This window comes from Ictidomys tridecemlineatus, chromosome 15 (genome assembly GCF_052094955.1).
Source record: "Ictidomys tridecemlineatus isolate mIctTri1 chromosome 15, mIctTri1.hap1, whole genome shotgun sequence".
Taxonomy (NCBI): Eukaryota; Metazoa; Chordata; class Mammalia; order Rodentia; family Sciuridae; genus Ictidomys; species Ictidomys tridecemlineatus.
In genome coordinates, this window is record NC_135491.1 from 36158771 (window position 1) to 36184134 (window position 25364).

General features: G+C 55.8%; 1 protein-coding gene across 6 annotated transcripts in view; it reads right to left on the reverse strand.

Moving 5' to 3' along the window:
• Cngb1 (cyclic nucleotide gated channel subunit beta 1) overlaps positions 1-19786 on the reverse strand; it is a 65357-nt gene extending 45571 nt beyond the window's left edge. For 3 of the 6 annotated variants that reach the window (XM_078032406.1, XM_078032402.1, XM_078032405.1), the window contains exons 1-13: positions 19702-19786; positions 17304-17434; positions 14700-14757; positions 14385-14457; positions 13346-13460; positions 13215-13257; positions 12395-12440; positions 11040-11133; positions 10719-10758; positions 10203-10332; positions 9221-9296; positions 7856-7892; positions 2643-2802 (exon numbers count right to left, since the gene is read on the reverse strand). In XM_078032406.1, coding sequence (XP_077888532.1) covers positions 2643-2802; positions 7856-7892; positions 9221-9296; positions 10203-10332; positions 10719-10758; positions 11040-11133; positions 12395-12440; positions 13215-13257; positions 13346-13460; positions 14385-14457; positions 14700-14757; positions 17304-17426 — 995 coding nt within the window. In that variant the 5' untranslated portion in view covers positions 17427-17434; positions 19702-19786. Of the gene's footprint in view, positions 1-2642; positions 2803-7855; positions 7893-8034; positions 8600-9220; positions 9297-10202; positions 10333-10718; positions 10759-11039; positions 11134-12394; positions 12441-13214; positions 13258-13345; positions 13461-14384; positions 14458-14699; positions 14758-17303; positions 17435-19701 lie in introns of those variants that run through there. The other 3 variants (XM_078032404.1, XM_078032403.1, XM_078032407.1) reach the window with 3 other exon arrangements.
• Positions 19787-25364: the final 5578 nt, after the last annotated feature.

Here is a 25364-nt window from a genome sequence, read left to right on the forward strand (position 1 = left end):
CCCGATCAGATCGAGGGGATGTGCAGGGAACTCTGCAGAAACGTCCCCAGGGAGGCCATGTGGGGACCAAAAGGCCACAGTTGCTAGGAAAAGCTGAGCTGTTGCCTGCAGAGATGGGGTTGCTAGGTAACCATCTGCGTTACCAGGGCCCTGGCGTCATCAGTGACCTGTGCCTCTGCAGAGTGGCCGAGAGCATCCTTCCCCAGACAGCAACAGCCCCGCTCTGCTGGCTCGGGCTCTGGCCTGGGATCACTTGCTCTGTCACCACAGCATCTGGTGCCTCCCCGAGTTTAAAACTCTGGGTGGGCATTTGGGCACATGTGTGTGCGGGTGGGCTGTGCGTGCATTCCTGTACATGTAGGTGCATGGACTGCCCGGCCAGGGCGTCTGTGTGTACCATGTTCTGAGAACGTGTGTACCGCTAGAGCATGGGCACATGGAAAGCAGTTTATCACTGGCCTTTAAGGGTCATTTTGGCTCAAGAGCAGTGGCAATAAAGGGACTTTGGGACCTATCTGTTAGGCGCACAGGTATAGCCGGGGAGTGGCCTGGAGCTATGCACTCTTCATAGAGGCAGGTTGAAGGCAGGGGACACAGCAGTCTGCAATGACCAAGATCGATGGCACCATGGTCCCCACCTCGTGGAGTGGGGTAACAGTGGCAGGGACCCAGAACACAGAATTAGAGAAGCAGGCTTAGTGTTTGTAGAAAACTAAGTTCACAAGTCAGAGACGCCTGCGGATGAGTGGACGGCCTTCAAGAGGTAATGAGCCCCCTGTCATTGGAGGTAAGCAAGTAGAGTTTGGGTGGCTTCCTGCCAAAGTTGGAAGAACTGAGCCAGGGTGGACCAGGAGCTGAGGACCCCCCAGCATCCAGCTCTGAAATCCTGTGCTGGCCTCTTGGTTTAACTGTTTCCTGACTGGGACTAGAAGTGACCTCTGTGGCGACAAGAGCCCCAGTAACCACCAGCAGGGCACTATTCCAGGTGAGGCCCCACCACACCCATCTCACAGCTGGCCCTGTGCACCCTCTGCAGGGACCTGCTGGCAGTCCCCACCCCACAGCCATGGAGCTGGGAGGCCACCTCCCCAGGCCACTTTGCTAATGATGCACAGTGGCACTTCTGATGGCAAAGACCGGCCAAGGTCAGAGGGACAGCTCAGGGAGGAGGGCGTCACCCTCTCCCCAGCTCTTGGTCACCTCCCTGCCCTCTAATCTGGCCCTGGGGCCCCTCCTGTCTCCCCGCTCACTCCCGGGTATCTCCTCCATGACCCACTTCCCGCTCCTCCCCTGCTCCAGTGTCCACTCCCCCAGCCATCGTCCCTCTGTCCGTCCTCACTGCTGTCGGCCCCGCCCGCCCCAGCGCTCCTTTCTCAGCTCCATCTGTAAACGTTTACTTGGACTGAGTCCTTGGGCTGAAATCTGTGTAGATGCAGACGAGGATTCGGCCCCGAGTGTTCAACAGGAGACCTCGGGCAGCCTTAGGAGGTGTCGAGACAACATGGGATCGTTGGGGGCGGGGGACAGTCTTGGATGTGTTAATAAGAGGGGAGCCCACTGCACGGTCCACGTATGCATTCATCTCTTCTATTAGTCCATTTATTTAGTGCCTACTGTGTACCAGGCACTGTTAGTGGCCCAGGAGCTCCCTCTGGAAACCCTCCCGTGGCTGTGCCCATGAGGGTCACAGAGGCGCACACCTACAAGGGTATTGGCTGCACTTGGATCCCTCAAAGGCCCATGCTAAAGGCTTGGTCCCCAGAGTGGCCCAATTGGAAGGTGGAACCTTTGAAAAGATAGGACCTAGTGAAAAGTCTTTGGATCTCTGGGGACATGCCTTTGAAGGGGACAGTGGGACCCTAGCCCCTTCCTCTTTCTCCCTCTTTCTTCTCTGCCATGAAGCGAAGGCTTTTGGTCCACTACACACTCCTGCCATGATGAGGGGACCAACCAACCATAGACAGAAACCTCTGAAATCCCGAGCCCCAAATAAACCTTCTCTCTCTACCTAAGTCGATTATCTCAGGCATGTTGTTAGAGTAACAGAAAGCGGACAGCACACAACATAAACGTCCATCAGTGGTGGGCAGGTTAAATAAATCATATATACTCAAGGATGGAACCCTACAGAGCTGTAAAAACGATAAGGATGATTTCCACCTACTGACTGAGGAAGGCCCTCAAGGTATGTTATTGGATGAATGCAGCAAGGTGCTGACAAGTTACATGGGCTAGATTTCCTTTCAGCCCCAGCCCCCACAAAAAAGAATAGAGGGGGGGATGAGAGCATGGACATGCCCAGACTGTGTCTGGGATGGGCATCAGAACATGGTTCATGCCTGCAATCCCTGTGACTTGGGGACTGAGGCAGGAGGATTGCAATTTCAAGGTCAGCCTCAGCAACTTAGCAAGACCTTGTCTCAAATTAAAAAATAAAAAGATGTGAGGTTGTGACTCAGAGGTAGAGCACCCCTGGGTTCAATTTCCAGTACCCAAAAATAAAGAGCCAGGTGTGACCTATGGGATGGGGGCCGGGCTTGGCTGCGGCTCTGTGGCCTCTTGGACCTGGGGATTGGGCACCGCACGCCTGCTACCTTCTCAAACGAGAACTGGCTCTTTCCGGGGAATTCTCGGACTCCCACCTGGGCGTCTCCACCACGGCCTTGTTCTCTTTCCCGTGAGCTGGAAGCCTCTCCATCTCCTGGGGGCTGGAGCTGCAGTCCTGCTGGGCATCCTCCCAGTGAGACTCAACATCTTCCAGGATGAGGTCGGGCTCCTGTCGCTGCGTGGCCAGGATGCCAACTGCAGGGGACACAGGAGAAGCCACCTGTGAGACTCCCGCAGGGGACCCAGGAGTCTCAGGGAGCCCGGGCGGGAGCCTGGCCGTCTCCAGTAGCACCTCAGCTCCTGAACGAGTCCAGGGAAATGCGCTGTGGCCGGTGGGACTGGTTCCACCGCATCCGAGCTCAAGCGACGCGTTGAAGCCTGACCTTTGGCGGGGCACCCTTCATTTCCCCCACTCTTTTCTCTTGAGACAGAGCTTTGACAAGGGCTGATCAGCTTGGTTTCTTTGCAGAAAGAATACTTCCAACCAGAGCGTGTGGGTCGTGCCCAAAAGACGTAGGAGTGGGGTCTGCCTGGCCACCTCGGTGCAGGGCAGCCCAGACGGTCTCCAGGGATGCAGAGTGAGCCTGCCCACCGCTGGCACTCTGGATGCCCAGCACTTGATCCCTCCCCTGCCTCCTGGGTCTAGAAACTCCCTCCCCACGGGAATTCAACTTTGCTGAGGGGCGGGGAATCGCAGGAATCTGTCATTTTAAACATCTCTCCATGCACTTGAATTCCTGACCGTGGGAACGCGGTGAGGTTGGCAGAAGTGGGTACAGGGGAGGCTCCTCAGAACCCCACCCCAGGTAGGTGTCTGGGAGAAAGGGGGAGACTCCCTGGATATCAGGTGTTCTGAAAAAGCTCCAGGGGTCTTGGTGGCCCTCAAGCAGAGCGTGAATTAGTGATGGTGACTTTAAATGAAAGCTGGCCCCAAGTCTTATCCTGTGATTTTGGAAGTTATTGCTCATGGTTCAGCAAACAACAACAATAACAGTAATAGTAACAGCAGTGGCATTCCTGAGTACTCCCGGGGGTCAGGCCTATGTTCAGAGAGGACCTGGGTCCATTCCATTCGCGCTCACACGACCTCTTGAGGTGGGAAGAATGACTTTTATTTTATTTCCTCTCTTTTGTATTTGATTCCCATCTTACAGATGAGCAAACTGAAACAAAAATTATCACTTTCTTTTATGGGGTGCTTCGCATGGGCCAGGGCTGGGACTCCCAGCTTCTGGGTACAGATATTATCCCCATCAAACAGAGAAAGCACCTGTGTGTCCCCAGGGAAGCCCCCGCACGCACCCCGCACGCACCCCGCACGCACCCCGCACGCACCCCGCACGCACCCCGCACGCACCCCGCACGCACCCCGCACGCACCCCGCACGCACCCCGCACGCACCCCGCACGCACCCCGCACGCACCCCGCACGCACCCCGCACGCACCCCGCACGACCCGTCTCTGCAGTAGCTCCCGGACTTTGTCCTCCAGGAGACTCCTGGGGACAGGTTCCTGCCCGAGCACTGTAGGAGACAGAGGACAACACCCCCTGGCCTAAGAGCTTGTTAGCTGTCACAGCACCCCAAAGAGAACAGCACTCTCCCCATTTTATAGCCCAAACAGCCAGCCCAGAGAGGCTGGCCAACTTGTCCAAGGTCACACAAGAAGTTAGAGGCAGAGTCAGGTCTCCTGATGCCTGCGTCCCTAGCACGCCATCCCAGGTGGTAAATATGCACCAGGAGAGCCTCAGCGGGGCCCTGGCCACTGTCTTGGAAGCACCCGTCCCCGCCTGGCTGGTGCTCTAGGAGGGAGCGATCCCTGACATTCCCTCTTTCCTTTAAGGCCTGCCCCAGACTGTCCCTAATTTACAGCCAAAGATGTGACAACTCTAAGAAGGTGGTGCCCACGGCCACCGGCCAGGAAGGGAAGGGATGGGAGCGCGTGCCCCTCCCTGCAGGCTCCCCACCTCCCAGGGCCCCACCCAGGAGCGCGGGCTGCCCTGTCTGCGGTAAAGCTTCGCCCCTGGATTCCCTCTGGGCACCCCACCTCGTGGCCGGTGACCTCTCCCCCCTCAGGACCTTCACCTGGGGCTCTGACCCAGGCCAGGAAGGCCAGCGGCCCCACCCAAGAAGGCGCTCCTGCTTCCAGGGCCCGGGAGCCCAGGTGCATGGGATCCGGGGCAAGCCCCCACCGGGACCCCAGGTCACTGGCAGAGCTGGGGCCGTGGTCCCCGCTCCCTCGGCCTCTCCCTAGTGCAGGCCACCTCTCCGCTCTGGCCCCAAAGCACTGACCTTTCACTCACTGGAAATTCCTCAAAGTAGGCTCGCAGCCGTCCCTCATCCCCAGAATCATGGAGGGGGATTCTGAGGCCACTATTCTAATCTGAGGGTGGACACTCTTCAGAGTTGCCCCCAGTTGCTCCGCGATGCCCCAGAGTAATCTCTGGGAAGTCACTCCTCTGCTCAACCACACTCCATGGCTCCCCACTGCCTATAACCTAGCTCACCTAAAGTGAGGCCCAACTGTCCTGCTTAACCACGAAGGGCTGTGGGCTACAGATGGCCGGGTGTCACCCCCCACCCCGGGGACCCACGCAGCCTCCCCCTCGCACCTCTAGATTTTCCTCCCTTTATTCCCTCTCCTGGGGTGGCCCTGTCCTTGGGGGTCTCAAACGGAGGATACAAGAAGAGACAGCTGCCACCTACCCAGAGTCTCCCAGGGTGGCAGGGAAGCCAGACATTCTACACAAAGTCACCTGAACAGTAAATGCTGGCAACGGATTCCAATTTTTCAAATCACCGTTGGCCCCAACAAAGACGTCTATGGGCCACCTGGGACCCCAGGACCCCTAGCTAATTCCTCCTGCACCCCAAGACCCGCAGGCCACAGCCCTCTCGGCCCACCCACTTTTAAAATCTCACCAGTGCTGCAGCCCGACCCTAGGCAATGACGGCGGCCACCACAGGGCTGAGGTGCATGTTTAATGTTGATTTCAATGTCACTGTCCCCCGGCCTGCCCAGAGAGACAAAGTGGCCAGGCCTTAGGAAACCACTTCTGGGAAAAGTGTGTCCCATGGGGGTTGAGACAGAGCCAGTGCCACACGGGGCTGTGGAGGGGTCTTCTCAGAGGGCTTTCCATCGCCTCCCACTGAGGAAGTCCCCCTGCCGTCTAGCCTGAATCTCTCAGGCTGTCCTTGGCCGACCTGCCCCTTGAGTTGGCCTGGGTCCCGCTCCCTTGCCAAGTGTCCTGAGAGGAGGCGGCTGGGGAGCTGGTGGGGCCGCCTCTGGCTCTCCTTGCCCTGCCTGGGAGCGTGGGGGAGGGCCAGCGGCTCACTGACCCCGCAGGGAGGGGTCCATGGCCACCTCCTGCCCTCCACCCCCTGAACGTCTTCTCCTCCGGGCGTCCTTCTTCCCTTCCATCCATCCATCTGTCTGTCCATCTGTGCTCTCCCAGGTCCCCTTCTCCCTTGTCTCAGAGGCCGCCAGCTGCCGCCACCCCTGAAACAAAGGAGGAGTCAGTAGGGCAGGCAGCCGGGGGCAGACAGAGGGCACGGACGGACGGACGGAGGGACAGATGGAAGGGAAAGCTGTGGACAGGGCGGGGAGGAGAGGAAGCTCCTTCCCCATGTAGTGGGTTCCTAGTGTCCCCCCAAAATGATAAGTTCAAGTTCTGATCCTATTACCTGTGAATGTGACCTTATTTGGAATAGGGTCCCTGCAGACCTGATTAAGGATCTCAAGAGGCGATCATCCTGGATTTAGGGTGGCCCCTAAATCCAGTACCTGACATCCTTGCAAAGGACAGCAGACACAGAGCAAGACACAGAGCGAGTCCACGTGGGCACTCACGCAGGGTCGGGGGATCAGCTGGAAGCCAAGGAGCCCAGGTGTGGCCTGCAGCCCCTGAGGCCAGGAAGAGGAGAGACAATGTCTCTCTCAGAGCCTCAGAAGAAACCCACCCTGCAATGCCTTGATTCTGGACTTCTGGCTTTCAAACTGCTGCCTTAAGCCCCTGGAATGTAATTGACTGTTGTTTGTTATGGCGGCCCAGGAGGAGGACCTGCCCAGGCTCCAGGCCCCTACATGTGTCTGTCCCCATTGTTAGGCCTGGTGCCCACCTGTCACCTGCCCACTCTGGGAACTGCAGGAGGCCCTGCCTACAGTGGGCTGAGAATTCTGAGTCCTCCCAGAGGAGGAGAGGAAGACAAGAGGGGGTCCAGGCTCCAGCCCCAGGGGACAGTGTGGGTCCCTTTAACTTTGCCTGACTGAGCAGCTGCTGTCGAGCCAGAGTCCGGTTACTACCCCTCCATACTTGCTCTGTGACCCTGGGCAGGTGCCTTGAGTTCTCCGAGCTCTTGTCCCCCACCTGCCCCAACTGCCATAGAGGTCCCCTCTCTTCATGCTCAGGGAGACCGTGGGCTCCATGAGAGACTGGGCCCGTCCTTCCCAGAGGCCGGTGGGCTCTGCTGCTCCTTGGGTTGCTGTCACGGCCACCATGAACCCTAACACCTCTCATGGCTCGTCCACCAGACCCAAGCCCCGCAGTCAGCCATTTGTCTGTGTCCCAAGCCACAGTGGTCACCCCCAGCTTCAGAGAGCTCGCCCTGGGGTTGGACACAGCATTATAGCACAGCGGAAGTGTCCCTGGGAGAGCCTGACCTAGGGTCAGAGAGCCCATGTCCAGGACAGAACAGGGGCTGCCGCTGCCCAAAGGCCCGGCCCGTAGCGGGCTGCCCACCATCACTGACTTAGTGGATGTGTGAATGGCCACGTGGCCAGAGGCCAGGGAGCAAAGCAAGAGCAGATTCGGCTCCCAGCACACCCAGAGGGACCTCAATCTCTGTCGCCCAGTCCTGGCTTGGGCCTGGGATAAAAAGGCACCAGCTGCAGGTGAGGGACAGCCTCCCTGCCCAAGGGTGGACCAGCCAATGGGATCTGGTTCCCTCAGGGATGCCCGCCGCTCTCCCTCTCCCCTCCTGACCAGAGCCATCTGCCAGCAGGAAGAGGGCCCATCTGGTTTGACTTTGGGACTGTTTCCTCTGGACAGAAGCCAGGAGCCAGGCCCTGGGGGCCTCCAGCCCCCGCCAGGCTCCGGCTACCTGGACCCGCTGAACAGAGATGGCGCCTGCAGGGCAGGGGTCTCTCTGGGCTCCAGGTCAGGAGGCCCCCGTTAACCCCCCCCTCAGACCCTAGGATACCAAGCCACCCTCCTGGGAGGCACACGAGAACCCAGAAATGCAGCACTTACTGGTCTGCGCGTCACACGTCTCCGGGCAGCCAGGCTCCTGTGGGGAGAAAGGGGGGTCACCATGGCTGCCTCCTGCCTCCCCGCTTCACCCCCCCACCCGCTGGCCTCCGTGTCAGATCCTCCTCCCACCCTCCCCGGAGGGCCGCCTCCAAGCTCCCAGCTCCTCCAAGGCCTCTCACCAGGGGAACCCACTTCCCCAGCCTCCTCCCCGGGGCCCTGTGACCCTGTGAGGACATCCTCATCCGCTAACTGCCACCTAGCCCCGTGTGTCTTGGAAAACCGGGTTGTCGCACTTCCTCTGCAGACCCGAGGCGTGGATAGCCTGTTTCCTGCCCACTTCCCTCCGCACGGGAACCAGCCTTGGAAGAGGGCAGGATGTGCCCGGAAGCCACAAGAGCCTGGATCTGGAGTTGGAACTCCAGCCACGTGTGACCTTGGCTGGCCACTGTAGGCCTCAGGTGGCCCATAGAGGACCCTGCTGTGCCCACAGACCATGAGGGAATTGGGAGAGGGGCTTTGAGGTTCAGCCTTGGCTCAGTGAGGCAGGTGGGGAGGTGGTCCCCAGACAGCCACAACAAGGGTCTCCGCTTGGAGGAGCCAGGCTGGGTCCTTGAGTGACCCAGAGGCCCTGAAACCCGCCAGGCCTTCCTGTCTCCTGGGCCTACACGCCTTTGCTTACAGAGTTCTTTCCTGCCTTCTCACACCCCTGGGGAGTGAGCCACTGTCCGCTCCTCGCTCAGGTGGGACAAGGGGGGCTCTGAGAGGGCCATGGCCACACTCACACAGCCTGGACTGAGGTTAGGCCTTCCACTCCCAGCACAAGCGCTTCTATGGAAATGTCCAATTGTCCCCCAAAAAAGAAAGGCCAGGTCCCGGGATCTTGGGGAAGGAAAGACACAGTGACAGAGGCCTTGCTCCCCCACCCCCCACGTTGGTGTCCTAGGTCGTCAGTTCTGCACACGGGACCTGCTGGTTTCCTGTGAACCCCACTTCTTCCCAGGACAGTCCAGGCCTCTCTTGTCACTGGGCCTTGGAGCATGCTTGGAGGTCACCTCTACTGGGCAGCTTTCCTTGCTGCTCCCAGGAGGCTCCACCTCTGAGTCCCTCTCTGCTCCCCACATGTTCCCAAAGGACTGTGAGGCCCTGGCAGTGGGCTGGGCCAGCACGTCTCAGCCGGTGGCCACAGAGCCACAAAGGGTCTGGGTGAAGTGAACATGGGCTTCAGACAGGCAGGCTGCAGGGCCTGGGTTCTCACGGTGGGTGTCCCCACCTCCAGGGCCCAGGCCAACCACCCCATCCTTCCCTGAGCTCCCAAGGTCCCCCTCCCCCACTGGCCAGGACCCACTCCCCGGGCCCAGCACTGACCTGCTCCCGGCTGTTCCCAGGGAGCACCGGCTGCGGCAGGGCCTTCTCCAGCCTGTGTAGGAGCCACGCTAGCAACCTGCGGGCAGAGTGGGCTGTGTTCCAGCGGGAGAGCCCCCCACCCCGACCCACGGGAGACTAGGCCACCGCCAGCTCCCTCCACAGGTCAACAGCAGGCCTGCCAGAGCCCAGCCGTGTCTCCAGCTCTAAAGACCCTTTCCTCCCTCCCCTCCCCATCCCCCGGGAGGGCTCTGCTTGGTCCTAGTAGGCAGCTCGGGTACCCCCCCACCCCATCCCCGGAGCTGCACTTCCGCCCTCTCACACTCTGCCCGGGTGCTCGCCTTTGGCAGCTCTCATCCGGATTTGTTGTTGTTGTGGTACCTGGGGGCTGAAGCCAGGACCGTGCACACCTAGAAAAGCCCTCCACCACCAGCTCCGTACGTCCCAGGCCACCACCCAACCCGGTTTTGACTGAATGTCGCCCTTAGCCCAGCAGTTCCCTTCTCACGATTTATTCTAGAGAGTTACTTGGGCAGGAGCCCCAGGAGGCATGGACAGGCTCTGACCGCAGCACAAGGGTGGAAACAAACTCACGTCCACCGCGTGGTTAAATCAAAGCTGTGCGTCCACCTGATGGAGCACCACCCGGCTAGTGGAAGAACGGAATGCAGCTCTGTGCACAGACCCACCTCCAGGATGCATTTTTAAGTGAAAAAGCAACATGCAGATTCCTGCCTACAGATCACCCTTGCTAGGTGTGTAGTTAAAGGAACGGCGTCCTCACCTGGGGAAGGGTGTACCTGGGGAAGGCAAGAACCCGGGGTTGCCCTGGGAGGGACTTGGAGAGTCGGTTGAATTTTCTCCCTGGCGCATGTGTTAATTCCATGATTCAAAATGCTACTTTTGTGAAGGTGGGGTGTTGGGCTGGGGCCAGGCACTGACGGTGCTCCCCGAGGTGGGGAGAAGACATTTAGGGGGGGCTCACCCGGCAGAGTCCGCAGGTGGCGGCAGGGAGGAGGTCTGGAGGCTGGGCTGGGGCTCTGGAGCCGGCTCCTCCTCGAGACTGGTCACACAGGCGCTCTCGGGGTCCGTCTCCAGCGGGGGTTCTGGAGGCTCTGAGCAGGGGGAGAGCAGGGGCAGAAGAGCCCACAGCAGGGCTCCACCTGGCCCCTCCAGGCCTCAGGGGGTCAGCTCCAAAGCACTAACGTGACCAGGCAGGGAGACCCTTGGACCACTCCAAACACCTCTAGCATGGAAAAGAGCAGGGAGAGGGAGGGACTTCCAACGTCTCACAGGATGAGTGAGACCTGCCCCTAGTCTCAGGCTCCCCGGCTTGGACTAGGGAGGGGACTCCAGTGCCCTCCCACAACAATCCACTCCCAAAAAGGCCAGAACTGCTCTCTGACCCAGATGAAGACCAAGGGTCTCCCTGAGATCCCCGGGATTCCCCCAGCCCAGCCCATAACCACCCAAGCAGCCCCTCCCAGGCCCCTCTCTGTACCTGGGCCCAGGACAGCACCTGCAGGCTCAGCAATCAAGCCCTGGACGGCAGGTGGGGGGCAAGGACAGTGGTAAAAGCTCTGCACTTGCCCCATCCTGGCCAGCGGTCCCTGACCTGAGGCCAGGGCGGAGGGCTATCATGCCCCAAGTCTCCCCGCCACGGCACCCTGGGCAGTGACTCCTCCCCATTTAGGATGATCCCAGGAGGGGCTCACCCCTCTTGGACCCCTGGGGGAGAAACTGCTGGAATAGTCAGTCCCCACCCCTTGGGCTCCCAAATTCTCCCAGGTGGCAGCTGAGGTCCCTCCTACCGTCCACTCACCTTAGCGGGTGTCGGGGGTTGAGGTAGCATTTTCTCCAGGTTCTGCTCCAGCCACCTGAGCAGCCATGGGCTGGGCCTAAGGAGGGCCAGTGACCTAAGGGAAGGAGCCAGGCACACTCTCCTGACTGCCCACCAGCACTTCCTGGCCCTGGGCAGTGGGACCTTGTACCGGATGCTCTCAAAGGGCCCCATGGTGGTGGGGAAGCTGCCAACCTCAACTGCAGATCCAAGGCTGGACCCGGCTCTGCCCCTGACCCAGCTTTGGGCTCTTGGGCAGCAGGGAGGAGTAGGAGATGCCGGGATGCAGCCTGGGGGTGGGCTCCGTGGCTGGCATGGACAGGAGTGGCTTCACGGGAGTGTGACTGTGTAAACACGGGACCCCATATTTAGAAGTTTAACTATGTTTAATGCACTATTGCCATAAACTGAAAATTATTCATCATTTTAAAGGGGTCCTGTGTTTTTATTTTACGTCGATTATGCAGCTGGCCCCAGGGGCAAATATTGGGTCCAAATCTATCTGGACTCCAGAAAGCCCCCACCTCCTGAGGGAAGCTCCAGGCCCTAAAGAAAGCTCGCAATCTGGGCACTTTTCCAATGTCTGTTCAGCATTGACGGTGACCAGTGGCCCTACCTAGCACATGAAGCCCTGGACTAGCTCCCTGACTGGGAACCTGCTCTCAGGTCCCCTGGTGAGAGCTCTGTCTTGTTTCTTCTCACTTCAGTAAATCCTACCCTTTCACAAAGAAGAAGAAGGAGGAGGAGGAGGAAGAGGAGGATGAAGAAGAAGAAGAGAGGAAGAAAGGAAAAGGGGAAACAACATGAAGAAAAGCCTGGAACGTCCTCTACGTCCACTCATTCATCTGGTTATGTGTCCCCTGGGTGCCGAGTCCTTAGTCTATGATGCCAGGTACCATGCTGGGCACCAGGGCTCTGCAGTGACCAGGACAAAAGCCCCTGCCCTCCATGGGCCTGCAGTCTAGGGAAGGAATGAGTGAAGGGGACTGGAGTTGAGTGTCTGACTCTGAAATTCCAGGAAAAATCAGAAACTGGAAGTTTCAGGCTCACGTTGGGGACCCACAGCGTCCTGAAAGCATCTCAATTAGTTGGCTACATCCAACAATTACAGATGGTACATAAAAATCTATATTTCTAGCTTTTTCGTAAACCAGAGGCCCTTGCCACAGTGGGCCTGCAGTTAGAAGGGGTTGGACCTGTTCAGGACCCCTCCCGCCCACACCCATCAGCTCTGCAAAGTCGAACTGGGTTGCCAACATGAGGCTGAACAACCGAGGACCCCAGTGTCCCCCAGGGCGGTTCAAGCCCTGCTTCCAGTGACCACGACAGGGACGTACCTGGTATCCTGGGCCCCGGGGAACTCACTGGATCCACCTGCAGACCCTGCGGGGTCAGAAAACAGAGACAGGCAGGGAGGGAGGCATGGGGAGGCGGCTCTGTGAGGGCCAAGCGGCAGCTGGCTGGAGGACGCAGGTCTGGGGTGCAGCAGGTCGAGCAGACAGTGACCGCCCACCTCGAAAAGCTAGAAAAGGGGCCTGGGACACTTTCACTGCCACGAGGAAGGAATGACAAGTGCCAGAGGGGATAGAGAGGCTTCACCTGATTACATGACGTGCACATGCATTGGAACAGCACAGGACACCTCATTCGTAGGCACAGACCTTGAATTTGTGTGTATTCGTTTAAAAATAAGTTCAATTTTAAAGATTTAAATGCATCCACAAATTTCCAATAAAACATAACATCAGGCCAGATGTGGTGGCACACATCTGAGATCCCAGCCTCTAGGGAAGTGAGGCGCTAAGCAACTCAGTGAGACCCTGTCTCTGAATAAAATGCAAAGTGGGGCTGGGGATGGGGCTCAGTGGTGGAGTGCCCCTGGGTTCAATCCCTGGTACCCAAAATCAAAACAAATCATGAAATCAATGGGAAGAGAGGGAGGAAGAAAGACAAGGAAGGAGAGAGAAAGATGGGCAACGGCAAGGGACGTGCCCAGAGCCCTAGGTCAGCCTCCAGCAGGCACCAAGGGACCTCTCGCACTCAGGCCAGAGCCCAGGCCCAGTCAATGAGAAGCCCTGGCCCAGGTGGCCTCTCCCTGGTGGCCAAGGCCATCCCAACAGCCTCTCAACCCTGAGAGCCGACGCCTCTTGGTCTTACCTGTGTTCCCTGTGCCATGGTGCCCAAGGATCTGTGCTTCATCCTGCAGGGGACAGACAGGGAAACATGGCAGGGAACCCAGGCCAGGCTGCCCCCAGCGGGCCCTCCTCCACCGCCAGCCCCAGCACTACCTGAGCCGGGGCCTCCGTGCCGGCCACTGTGTGGGCTGCCCTGCCGTTGCAGACGGGCTGTGGTACCACCTTCTCCATGCCCTTCCTAAGCCAAGTCAGCACCCAACCGCTGGGACTGTGGGGGACAGAGACACCATCCACCCTCAACACCCACCCCAGGGTCCAGTGACAGTTCATAGTATCCCAAGGGACTTGGCTTGAATCAAACCCAGTCTGCACCGTGAGACTTCAGGCATATCACCTTCCTCCTGAGCCTCTTGTTTCTCTCTAAAAAGTGGGCCCGTGCTGGGCGTGGTGGCGCACACCTGTAATCCCAGTGGCTCCGGAGGCTGAGGCAGGAGGATCATGAGTTCAAAGCCAGCCTCAGCAAAAGTGAGGCACTAAGCCACTCAGTGAGACCCTGTCTCTAAATAAAATACAAAATAGGGCTGGGGATGTGGCACAGTGGTCAAATGCCCTGAGTTCAGTCCCTGGTAACCGCCCCCCCACCAAAAAAAAGGAAAGGAAAATGGGCCCACTATGCCCAGTGCCTTTGGAGTCCACTCTCAGGCTGCTCAGAACAGTAGGGCCAGCCTCTCCTCCCCACATCCCTGCTACAGAAGGGTCAGGCTTCCTGTGGGGCATGTCTCTGGAGGCCTGGGCTGGCCAGCCTACACCTGAGGGTCCCAGACTCCCAGCCTGGGCCGGCCCCAGCCCCAGAGCTGGCTGGTTAGACGAGCATCATGGGCTAATACGTCTGAGCCATTCGGGAGATTCCATGCACAGTCTAGATTTCTGGCTTCACTGGGAGAATAAGACTTTGGCTCTAGGGTAAAAGTATCACCCCTGAGATACTTCTGGCCCCTCAAAGAGGGTACCCATTATACAGCTCTCCGCCTCCATCTCTCTTGGTCACAATGACCATCTGGCCCAGGAGACCCTCCACTTAATGGCTCAGAATGACTACAGACCAAATGCCTGTCCCCCTGCCACCCCCCGTGGCTCCCCGGGAGGGAGTGGCGGTCCCAGCCCCAGGGAGTGGTGATGGGGGGTGCAGTACCTGTTCACGTCAGGAAACTCCGCAGCCTGGGCCTGGAGGGCTGTGGGCAGAGGAGGGGCATCATTCTGGGTCTCTGGAAGAGTCCCCCGACTTTAAATCTGGGCCCCCAGAGAGGGCCATTTCTACTCTGCGGGGGAGATCAAGTCAAAGGCAGGGGACAAGGGAAAATCCTAAGGATCAAAAGGCCTGAAAGTTCTCCAGGAGCCCACCCTGAGCCTCTCTAGGCCTCGGTTTCTTCATCAGTGAAATGGGCTGCCACAGCTCTGAGGGGAGAACTCAGCCTCCCTGCCCGCTGGGCGAGCTTCCAGCACTCACCCTGGAGGCCCGAGTCAGCCGCAGTCACTTCCTCCTCATCGGCTGGCTCTTCCAGGGGCTGGAGGGTTCAAACAGGACCACGTAAGCCCTGAGACCTGCCTGGTTCAAACAGGAGCCGCCTCTGGATCACCCACGAGGGACCCCCCACCCCCAAAGGACTGAACAACTCTATTCTACGATCATCTCTATAAGTTCTTGTGGCCTCAGATGCTCCCTTCCTCCTGGCCTCCGCGGGAAGGGGGGGGAGGGCTCCCCCAGGGCGAGGGCCTCACACCCCCTTGATGGTGGCCTCCCGGCCTCCCCGCCTCTCAGTCCTATCATCCCTCCACTAGAAGCTGCCCAACTTCAGTGGCCTGAGAAGAGGGAGATGCAGTGAAGTTATGAAGGCTGGGGGCAGGCTGAGGGGAAGGGAGAGGCAAAGGACGTCCCCTCATCCCAGCCGGGGCCCTCTCTCCTCTGGCCTGAATTTCCCATTCCTCTCTAGCAGCTGGGTGGAGTCCAGCTCTGCCATCTGCCTCTCACCTGCCTCTCACCTGCCTCTCACCTGCCTCTCACCTGCCTCTTACCTGCCTCTGCAGCCACACGTCCAGCTACTGCATCAACTGTATATACGCATAGACAAGCACACATGCACATACACACACAAATGTGCACACACACTTACATGGATTCTGTATATGTACAGACACACAGATATGAATGTGTGCACCCTTGCATAATCCAGTAACACATAAACATACACGTACAGGTCAGTGAATACACACGTGAACACATGTACGAACAGAATCTATGCACATATACATTTGTGCATATGTACACTGCATAGTCCAATATATACACATGTGCACATGCAACCACGTGCATATACACACATGTACTCAGGCACACAGATACAAATTGATTGTTTCTCAGTCAATCTAGTGTGTAAACATACAGACATGAGCATGTGCACACAGATAACATTTGCGCATATAAAGACAAAGGAGCACATCCTTTGAGCATGTGTATACACATGCTCAGTAGCATAAACAAGCATATGCACATGCTCATATTTGCATAGAGGTACAAACATGGATAAATACATGTATACTTGCACATATACCAACTTCAGCATGTAACACACATGAATATACATGTTCACACAGAGGATGTGTATATACATAGAGAAAGGCAAATATGTGAATGCATATGTTTATAAACACCCAAAGGTGCATACATAAATAAACATGAATACATTCCCATACTCAGAAACATGCTTATGCACAGTAGTATGTCACATACACACGGAACCATATATACACTAATACATGTGCACATACATGAGCACCTGTGTGTACACATACATATAGATGCACACAGACAATGGCATGCATGCCCAAGCTGCAAATATGTGTTACACACAGATATCACACCAAGGACACACTACACACATGCATACACACGTAGACACATACATACACACAAATCCTATAGCTGTTTCCTAAATATGCCCTTCACTACTGCAGTAAGGGCCTTTCTCTGACAGGAACAACCCATCTCTCCATCTCCAACAGTTAAGATTCTGCCCCAGCCTCTGTCTAGGAAGCATCCCCCACCAGCTTCCAATCTCCAAAGCGAAGGTGACTCTCTCCTGCACTCCCCTAATTCCCAGTCTGACACATTTATTTGGCCCTGCCAGAAGGGTAGAGCTGAGACCAATGCGGAGGCTGGCCACATGGCCTCACCAACCATCTCCTGGCAGAATCAGCTGGCTAGGCACTCGTCTGCTGACCCCCAAAGCAATGCCTTATCCATCTGTATGTCTTCAGCACTGAGCACAGGCCCAGCATCCATTAGAAGCTAAATCAATTCCATTTAATTGAGCTGCTAAATTACTTGTCACCCAGTTCCTGAATGGATGGGATGCAGAACTGGCAAGCTTTTCCTTCCAAGATACGCTTGAAGGAAAATTCTAGAGAAATTCCCCTCAAACCGTGGGACATGAACCAGTGCCAGTGTGCAAAGTGCTCTTGGTTCGTGATGATTAAACAGTTGCACCAGGATGTGTATTAACTCCCTGTTTCTTAATCAAGAAGACCTCACTACAAAACAGACACCAGCTGAACTCAGCAGTGTACTTGGCTACACAGTAGATCTACATTCTGGATCAAGTTCCTAATGTCATCCTGGACTGATAACAAATAGTTCGATAGCTGGCTACTTGGAGTGGCTCTGCTCTAGGATGTTGGTAAAATATGGTCCGTGGGCCATATCAAGACCATTGCTTGATTTTAAATAAAGTTTTATTGGAACACAGCCATGCTCATTTGTTGATGCATTATCCATAGCTGCTTTCACACTATAATGCCAGAGATGAGTAACAGAGATGGCATAACCCACAAAGCCTAAGCTAGTCACTGTCTGCTCTTCTGGAGAAACAGCCTCAGGCAAGCACTGTACAGTCTTTGGGCCTGAGCGTCCACCATGTTTCCTTCTGACCTCACCTTTTTCTGTAGTAAAAGGTCCTTGGGGAGCAGGTGGGCCATGCCAGGAAGTCCCTGAGCACAAGGGAGCCTGCCCTCCCCCACCCTCTGCGGCTATTTGAGACTCTGGCTCTGGTTTTACCTCCGGTTCCAGCTCTAGCTCCGACTCCAGTTCGGCTTCTTCCTCCTCCTCTTCCTCCTCCATCTCTGTCTTCTGAGGAGTTCCTGGGGGCTGAGGCAGCACCTTCTGGACCCAGCCCAACATCCTGGTACCTGTAAATGACAATCCTTAGGCCAACCCAGAGTGCTCACCGTCGCTGCCAGCATCTAGGGGCCACTTTTATGGGATACACATTTGCTTTCTTGCTCATCATTAAAAAAAATATATTTCTGCAATTGTTTCTCCAGATATTTACTTTATAGACTGACTCAAGACCATACACAAATGTGTAGGAAGAGGCCAGTTGCAATAGTGTTACGGCAAAAGATGAAAAATACCCAAATATCCATCAGAAGACTGGTTATTGGGAAGTACCTAAGAGTTCATCTGTAAGAGGAGCACATATGAGTAAATTATGGGATATCAATACTGAATATATAGACCCATTAAAAAGGAAGAGGCAAATCTGTTAGAAATCACCAGAGAAGACGCACAGGGAGCTGAGCCATGAGAAGATCAGTTAGACTCTCTGTGCCTTGTAAAATGGGTGCACTGATGTCTTGGGAGCCTGAGGCAGAAGGATCACAAGTTCAAAGCCAGCCTCAGCAATTTAGCAAGGCCCTAAGCAACTTAGCAAGGTCCCATCTCAAAATTAACAATTTAAAAAAAGAGGGGGGCACTGGGGATATGACTCAATGGCTAAGCATCCTTGGGTTCAATCCCTGATACAAAAAAAAAGGCACATAGGTCTAGGCTATAACTCAGTTGGTAGAGTGCTTGCCTCGCATGCACAAGGCCCTGGGTTCAATCCCCAGCATCACACACACACACAAAAAGGTACATAGATAGTACCTACCTCATGGGCAGAGGAAGGTACAACAAATAAGTACAACATATCAAAACAGCGAGCTCCGGCACAGGCCCAGGGCTTCCTAAATGTTGCCCATGGCCACTCTGTGATATCTAGTGAAGATGCCAATCGTGGAATATCATGTACTGCATAACTGCATAATCTCATAATAAATTAAAGTATACTTTGTGATTAACATAAGAATGGAAAATCTGTTCTGTTTAAGATAACATTAACCAATATTCATGATTTTTTAATTTTTAAGATAAAATGCCCGATGGACCTTCTTTTTGGTTTATGGTGATTGGTATTCACACAATTCAGCCTCTGGTGCACTGTCTTCTGTGAATGAGAAGTCCATGGGACTGTGAGACCGGACCCCTGCAGGATAGCCTGGCCCGGTCACCACCATACAGGTCAGGTCAACCCACCAACTCCCAGCCCTGGACGGCCCCTTCCAAGGCCAGGCTGGATGCCAGCCTGCTCCAGGCCATGTCCCTCCCAGCCCCAAGTTGGAAAGGGTAAACTCAGGCCCCAGGATCCCTGCCCCAGGATCCCTGCCCCAGCGCTCAGCTCCCCAGTGCCCTTGGCCACACCACCCTGACCTCTCTCCCTACTCTGGTCTTAGCAGCCACCTTCTCCCATGAGAAGCTGTGGTGGGGACGGAGCTCTGGGAAAGGAGTCAGATCAGCCTCCAAACAGGTGAACTCAGGCCAGACATGACCCCTCTTGTCTTCCGGGTCCCTGTTGGGTGGGGCACGTGGACCCAGTGATTTCCCAGACCCGGACAGCTCCAGGTCACACGTTTGGGGTCACAGATTCCACAGCAGTCACAAGCAGCCCTGTGGTACTCCACACAGCGAGGTCAGTATTTTCATATGGAGCACAAACGGGTCAAAGGTCGTGACGAGAGGGACCAAGCTGCGTTTGCACTCAAGTCTGCCCAAGTTCAGCTGCCTGTCCTCTGCCCGGCATCTGCCCCAGGGGCACTGTCGTTGCCAAGAGTTGGCCTCTTCTACGGGCCTGACCTGTAGTTCCTCTCCCGGCGAGCAACGACTGACTGTGAATCTTCTAGAAATGACTAGGGAAGCTGTCTCCAAGCCCTAGGGAAGTTTTCTTCTTCCCCAGCCACTGCCGTTTCCTCCTGGATGGGAAGGAATGTGGGCAGCCCCACCCCCGCCCATCTTGCTGACTCCACTTTATGAGGGAGACTCAGGCCAGACAGGGACCTGGGAGTGGCAGCCCAGGGAACCATGGGATTGGATCACCAGCATTTTCAGTATCTTCGTGGAAGCTGGTGAAAATCCAGACTCCTAGGTCCCTCCAAATCCTCTGGGGAGGGTCCAAAAATCTGCTTTTCCCAAGCTGCCCCAAAGATCCTGACTCATGCTAAAGTCTCAGCCCTGCAGAGGAGGAAGGGGTAGACAGAGGGAAGCCTTGTCTTTTTGGTCCTGATTAAATGCCTTGTTAGAAGCTGAGCATGTGGACACCCTTGGGGTCCCACCAAGCCACCACCTCATCCTGAATTACCTGCTCAGATGCCAACTGCCAGCCAGGAATCACCTTCTCGCTGCCACTGTGGACTGGGGACTGGCCTCTGAGGCCCTGGGGGATTAACTGGCAGGGGGCTGGGCCGTGTGCAAAGGATTAGCAGCAGGTGCCAAAGGGAGGGGTGGGTGGAAAAGAGATGATTGATGCCCAGGGAGCCACAGCAATCCCCGAGTGTCCAGCAGGGACCTGGGTCTAAATTTGGGGCCCTATGGGTTGCCAGGGAACCTGCCCAGGTACCAGGGCCTGGCTCCCCTCATCCCTTGGCCAAGCCACAGTCTGACTGGCTGCCAGGAGAATAACAGTTTGGAGTCCTGTGTGGTTTTGGGAGACTCCTGGGGGTGACAGGAACTTGTCAATTCAGTCAGCAGGAGCAGGAGGTGTACCCCTGCTGCCCAGCCCCAATGCCAGGGTTCACAGTGTTGGGTTTTTTGCTTGTTTGTTTTTTCTGCTGTCTTCAATAGCTTGAGCTCTTCCAGAATGACAGGGCTCCAGGACTGAGACTTTAGATCAAATCTGCATTAGGAGGGTTTCTCCAGCGAAACTGAGCCAGTAGATTATGAAGGCTCGGAACTGGGGAGGCCAAAGCCAGAGGCCTCAGTGTCAGGGAGACGTGGAGGGCAGCCTGTGCAAGCCTCACAGTTCAAGGGCCCAGCAAGAGAAGACACGCCCACACAGGGAGGAAGGACCAAAGAATTCACCCATTCCTTCTCGTCCCTGTTCCATTCAGGCCCTCGTCAATCGTGTGATGCCCCCGCACTGAGGGCCCATCTCCTCCACCTCGGTCACCCATATGCCAATCTTCTTTGAAACACCCTCACAGACACACCCAGAAGTGGGCTTCACCGACTCTCTAAGCATCCCTAGTCCAGTCCAGATGACACCCGGAACTAACCATCACAGGATCCGAAGACTGGTGGACAACTGGCTGCATCTGATCTGAACTGAGTTGGACCCCAGAGGGAGACAGAGACCTGGGGCTCCAGGGCTGCAGGGAACAGGGGCCAAGGGAAGAGGGAGGGGCTCAGCGAGGAGGCAGGACCTGGGTGGCAGATGGGGTTGGTGAACGCTCAGCAAAGGGCAGGCAGGGACTTGACCAGGTGCAATGTTTGGGGAGCTCTTCCTGCGCCCTGGGCAGTGGCCAGCCCGGGCGTGTTGAGCAGGACAGACTTAGGGCCTGCCCTCCTGGAGCCTGCATTCCAGGGGAGGAGGAAGAGAAGGACAAATTAAGAAATATGGCCAAGTATGCCAGAGCCACCAAAGAAACCACAGGACAGAAACGTGTCATGAGGGGCCCTGGGTGGGAGGCTCCAGGAAGAAGCAGATCTGTATTTGAGCTGAGACATGAAAAGCAAGAAGTCTCTGCCCTGAAAAGATCACATGGGCGGTGCTCCAGAGAGAGGACACTGCCGGGGGATAAGTCCCGAGGCCAGAATGAGTCTGGAGGAGCAGAAAGGGCACCAAGGGGGCAGGGAGTCCAGTGGGCACAGAGGAGTGGGGAAGGGTGGGAAGTGGGCGGGTGAGACCCCATAGGGCCTCTTGGCCACAGAAGGGTTTGGTTGATGGACCGTGGAAGTCCATGCCTGAGCTCACTGGAGCTGCTCAGCAGAACCCCTTACACCGGGGAATTAATAAACAACAGGAAGGTACGGCTCCCTGTTCCAGAGGTTGGAGCCCATGGGGCAGCAGATTTGGTGTCTGGTAAGAGTTTGCTCCCTACAGATGGTGCCTTCCATGTAGCCCCTAAAGGAGGGGTGAGCAAGCTCTCTCTGGCCTCTTTTATGAGGGCCCCGTCCCCTTCATGAGGATGTAGCCCCCTGCCCAATCACCTCCCGGAGGCCCCACCTCTCACCACTGTTGCATGGAGCTTAGGTTTCAGCATTGGGATTCTGGGGGGCTCACACATGTAGACCCCGGCCCCTGTGGTGGTGTTGAACACAAATTGGGCAGAATATGTGTGGCTGTTGTGGAGTAGGCAGGCGCGGGAGCAGGAACTGCTAAGGAAGTCCAGCCTGAAGAGGGACAAGCTAATCTGTGACAAGGTGACCCCTGGTTTCCCCCTCCAATGCGGGGCTTCAGGACTTTTGATAGGCAACACCCTCCCGAGGCCAGGACAAGGACAAACCCAGCGGCACAGTTCAAGGTGACCCCTGTCCTTCCCCCATAAACATGCCAGGCTGCTCCTCCGCACAGCACCTCCAACAGGACTCTGCAGGAACAGGAGCTCTTCCGCCCGCCTGGGCTGGTGAGTGGTCACCTGCGTAAGCAGTGATGGTCACCCTTGCCTCAGCCCTGATGGGGACAGACGACAGAGCTTGGACTAGGCTGGTGGCAATAAAGATAGGAGGAGGCGAAGGGAGGTGTTGGTTAAGCTTGGGCAACCGGCAACTTTTACCAAAAATGAGAGCCTGGGTCTGGAGGTGAGGAGGAAGAGTTTGGAGGAGAAAACCACTTCTGATTCGTTAAGTGCAGTAGGTAATGAAGTGTGTGTGTGTGTGTGTGTGTGTGTGTGTGTGTGTGTGTGTAGACACCCCAATGGTCCATGTATGCAAAGTTCAAGAGGTGAATGACCTGATGTACTTATGACTGCAAATATACCTAATAATACCATAAAGACAAGCTGCGATTACACTATAAGACGGGAACAGTTGCTTCTGGATGCCTGCCGAAGTCTGGCTTGGCACAATTCAGGAGCCACTTGTCAAAAGAAACTAACTTTATTTTTAGAACTACAAACGCCAAACAAAACAGCTCCTCAGGAAAAAAACCCTCAGAGCCCAACTGCCACCACCGGCTTCCACACGCCTCTCACCCCCACACCAGCCTCTCCACCTCCCACAATCCTCCTGCTCTTGAGGCCGATTGGCTGGGTTGCGTGGGCAGAGCCAAAGAAGTCCCCCAATGAGCAGCTCTGTGGAGGAGCCAATCAGCTAGATGTTGCTGGGGCTGCTGTGAGCCATCATCAGCCGGCAGCTGGAAGTTTGCTGGCAGCTGGAAGTTTGCTGGGGCCCCTTTGGCTGTGGCTCTCAACATCTCCCCCCTCTCTGTTTAAACAACAAGCATGTGGCTTAGGGACCGTGCCTGCCTTAGGTTGTCCAATACTACATATGGTCCTTACCCGTCTTCAGATGAGCTGACCTCAGGGCGTCAGCCTCCTGTCTTAGGTTGGTACCATTGTAATTGGATCTTACCCGTCATTGACTACCGGTCCAGTATACAGCCACACCTGTGGAGAGGTCTTTGTACAGGGGGGGGGGGGGTGAGGTTCTTTGCCTCACCTCTGTTGGCCCCCAAATTTTAGCTGAATGATCATGACAAGCAGAAAGGAAGAAGATACACCAAGCCAATTGACGGCTCTTATTGGAAAAATTGTACCACCCATGACATCATCAGCAAAAATACCCCAACACTACCACAAGTTGTAGATCATCAGCTGGATCATCAGCCAGCAGCTGGAAGTTTGCTGGCAGCTGGAAGTTTGCTGGGGCCCCTTTGGCTGTGGCTCTCAACAGATGCCTTCCATGTAGCCCCTGAAAGGAGGGGTGAGCAATGTGACACGGGAGGCTTGCTAGACATGTGGAGCATGCCTGGGATCTCAGGGACCCCGGAGGCTGAGGCAGGAGGGTCCCAAGTTGAAGGCCAGCCTCAGCAATTTAGTGAGACCTTGTCTCAAAAGATAAAAAGAATCGGGGATGTAGCTCAGAGGTCGAATGCCCCCGGGTTCTGTCCCCAGTACTAGGGGGAAAATGTGGGGCTTTTGAGTCTGGTTTCATTCATGTCGCTTGTTTTTGAGGTTCACCTACCTTGGAGACGTAGACTTCATTTCAGTGCCCGGAGCTTTCCGGGTATAGGCACGCCACGGTTTGCCTATCAACTCATGAATCTGCAGATACCAGGCTTAGGTCTACTTTTTAGCTATAAATTATGATGCTATGGGGGCTGGGGTTGTGGCTCAGCGGTAGAGCACTCACTTAGGACGTGCGAGGCCCTGGGTTTGATCCTCAGCACCACATACAGAAAAATAAATAAAATAAAGGCACTGTGTCCAACGACATCAAAAAAATTTATTAAAAGATTATAAACATTGGCATGGATATACACATTCACTTCTCTTGAGACAGTCCCTAAGGGCAGAGTCTTCCATATGATCCCATCACACTGCAAATTGATGTTTCACTTCATAAGAAACTGCTTAACTGTTTTGCAAAATAGTAGCCCATGTCTTGACCTGGGTAGTGCTTATAGGAGAGTCTCAATTTATAAGTTACTTCTGGTTAAATTATATACTGATGTACTTTCTTAATTTCTTTTTTTTATAACTATAGAAGTATTAAAAAATAAATTGGGGGTCGTGGTGGTGAATGGAGTGAACTCTGGGAGTTTGAACTTGGGGATGCTGCTCTGGGGTCTCCCTGAACCATGAGGCTGGAGCAACTGTGAACCAAACTCTACACAAATCTAAGCAGGGGTCCTAGGACCCGTCAGGTTCAGAACCTGGGCAGGTACATGCAAAGCATATGCAAATATATGCAAAGTAGTTCAGCTCTACCTGTTTCCCTCACCTGGGGGGTCCTGGTCCCAGAGCTTTAAGGAGCTAGGCTCAGGCACTCACAGCCTGACCTTCCTGGGAGGGAGGAAGCCTGCACCCCTGCAAGCAGCTGGGGATGGAGTATCACCTGCTAATCCCCAGCCTGCTGAGGCCACCACTCTCCCTGATCCCCACAATGACCCTGGATACTGGCCACAGCTAATCTCTACCCGAGGCCAACGGCTGGTAGACAGCACCGTGCACCCTTCCTGAAGTTGGCAGGAAGGAGAGGAGAGGGCCCTCCCAGCTCCCAGGCGCCCCTCATGCAGAGTCTAGGATGCTTGCCTATACAGACAGGAGCCTTGAGGCCCAGAGAGAGACAGAACCTAGTCCAGGGTCACACAGCCTGGGGTGGGCTCAGCAGCCATCCTGGGTCTGCCCTGGCCCGGCTGTCTCCAGGGATCCCCAGCTCCCTCTCTGACATTTCCCAAGATGCCTGGCTCGTGCTGAAGCTGGGGAAAGCCTAACCTTCAGGAAGGCTGAAAGGAAGTGCCCCACACATAGGGACCCTGGCAGCGGGCCCTTCTCAGAGCCTGCGGTTGCCAAGGAGCAGTGTCCTCACAATCAGGCTGGAGTGGGCATTGTCTCTGCACAGAGTTTCTTTATTCTGCTGTCCACGGGCCTGGCCTGCCTCCCTTCCTCTCCTGCCCACTGAACAGTCAGACGAGCAGAGAGTCCTTAAAGCCCTGTGCACCAGGCCTGTGCCCTGCAGATGAGGTAACTTCCTATGCAACGTCACCATGCCCTCCCTGTCCCTCCATGGCCCACCGTCCCCTCTCCTCTGGCCCACCTAGCTCCCACCTCATCTCTCACCAAGAGAAATTGAGCTAAGTCAACAAATTCTCACTAAAGTGTAAATGACTGAAAAGAGATTCTGGGAATATCTGCTATTTGGGGTGGGGGACACTTGGTAGCCAGCAATGATTTTTCGAGTGCATGTAGCACGTCTCTCCTCGTGTTTAAAGTGGTTCTATGTCTCTCTGTAAAATCTGGGGTAAATGCCAGATGCCTTAGATAAGGAAATTCAGGATGGGTCACCCAGAGCCATACAGCATTC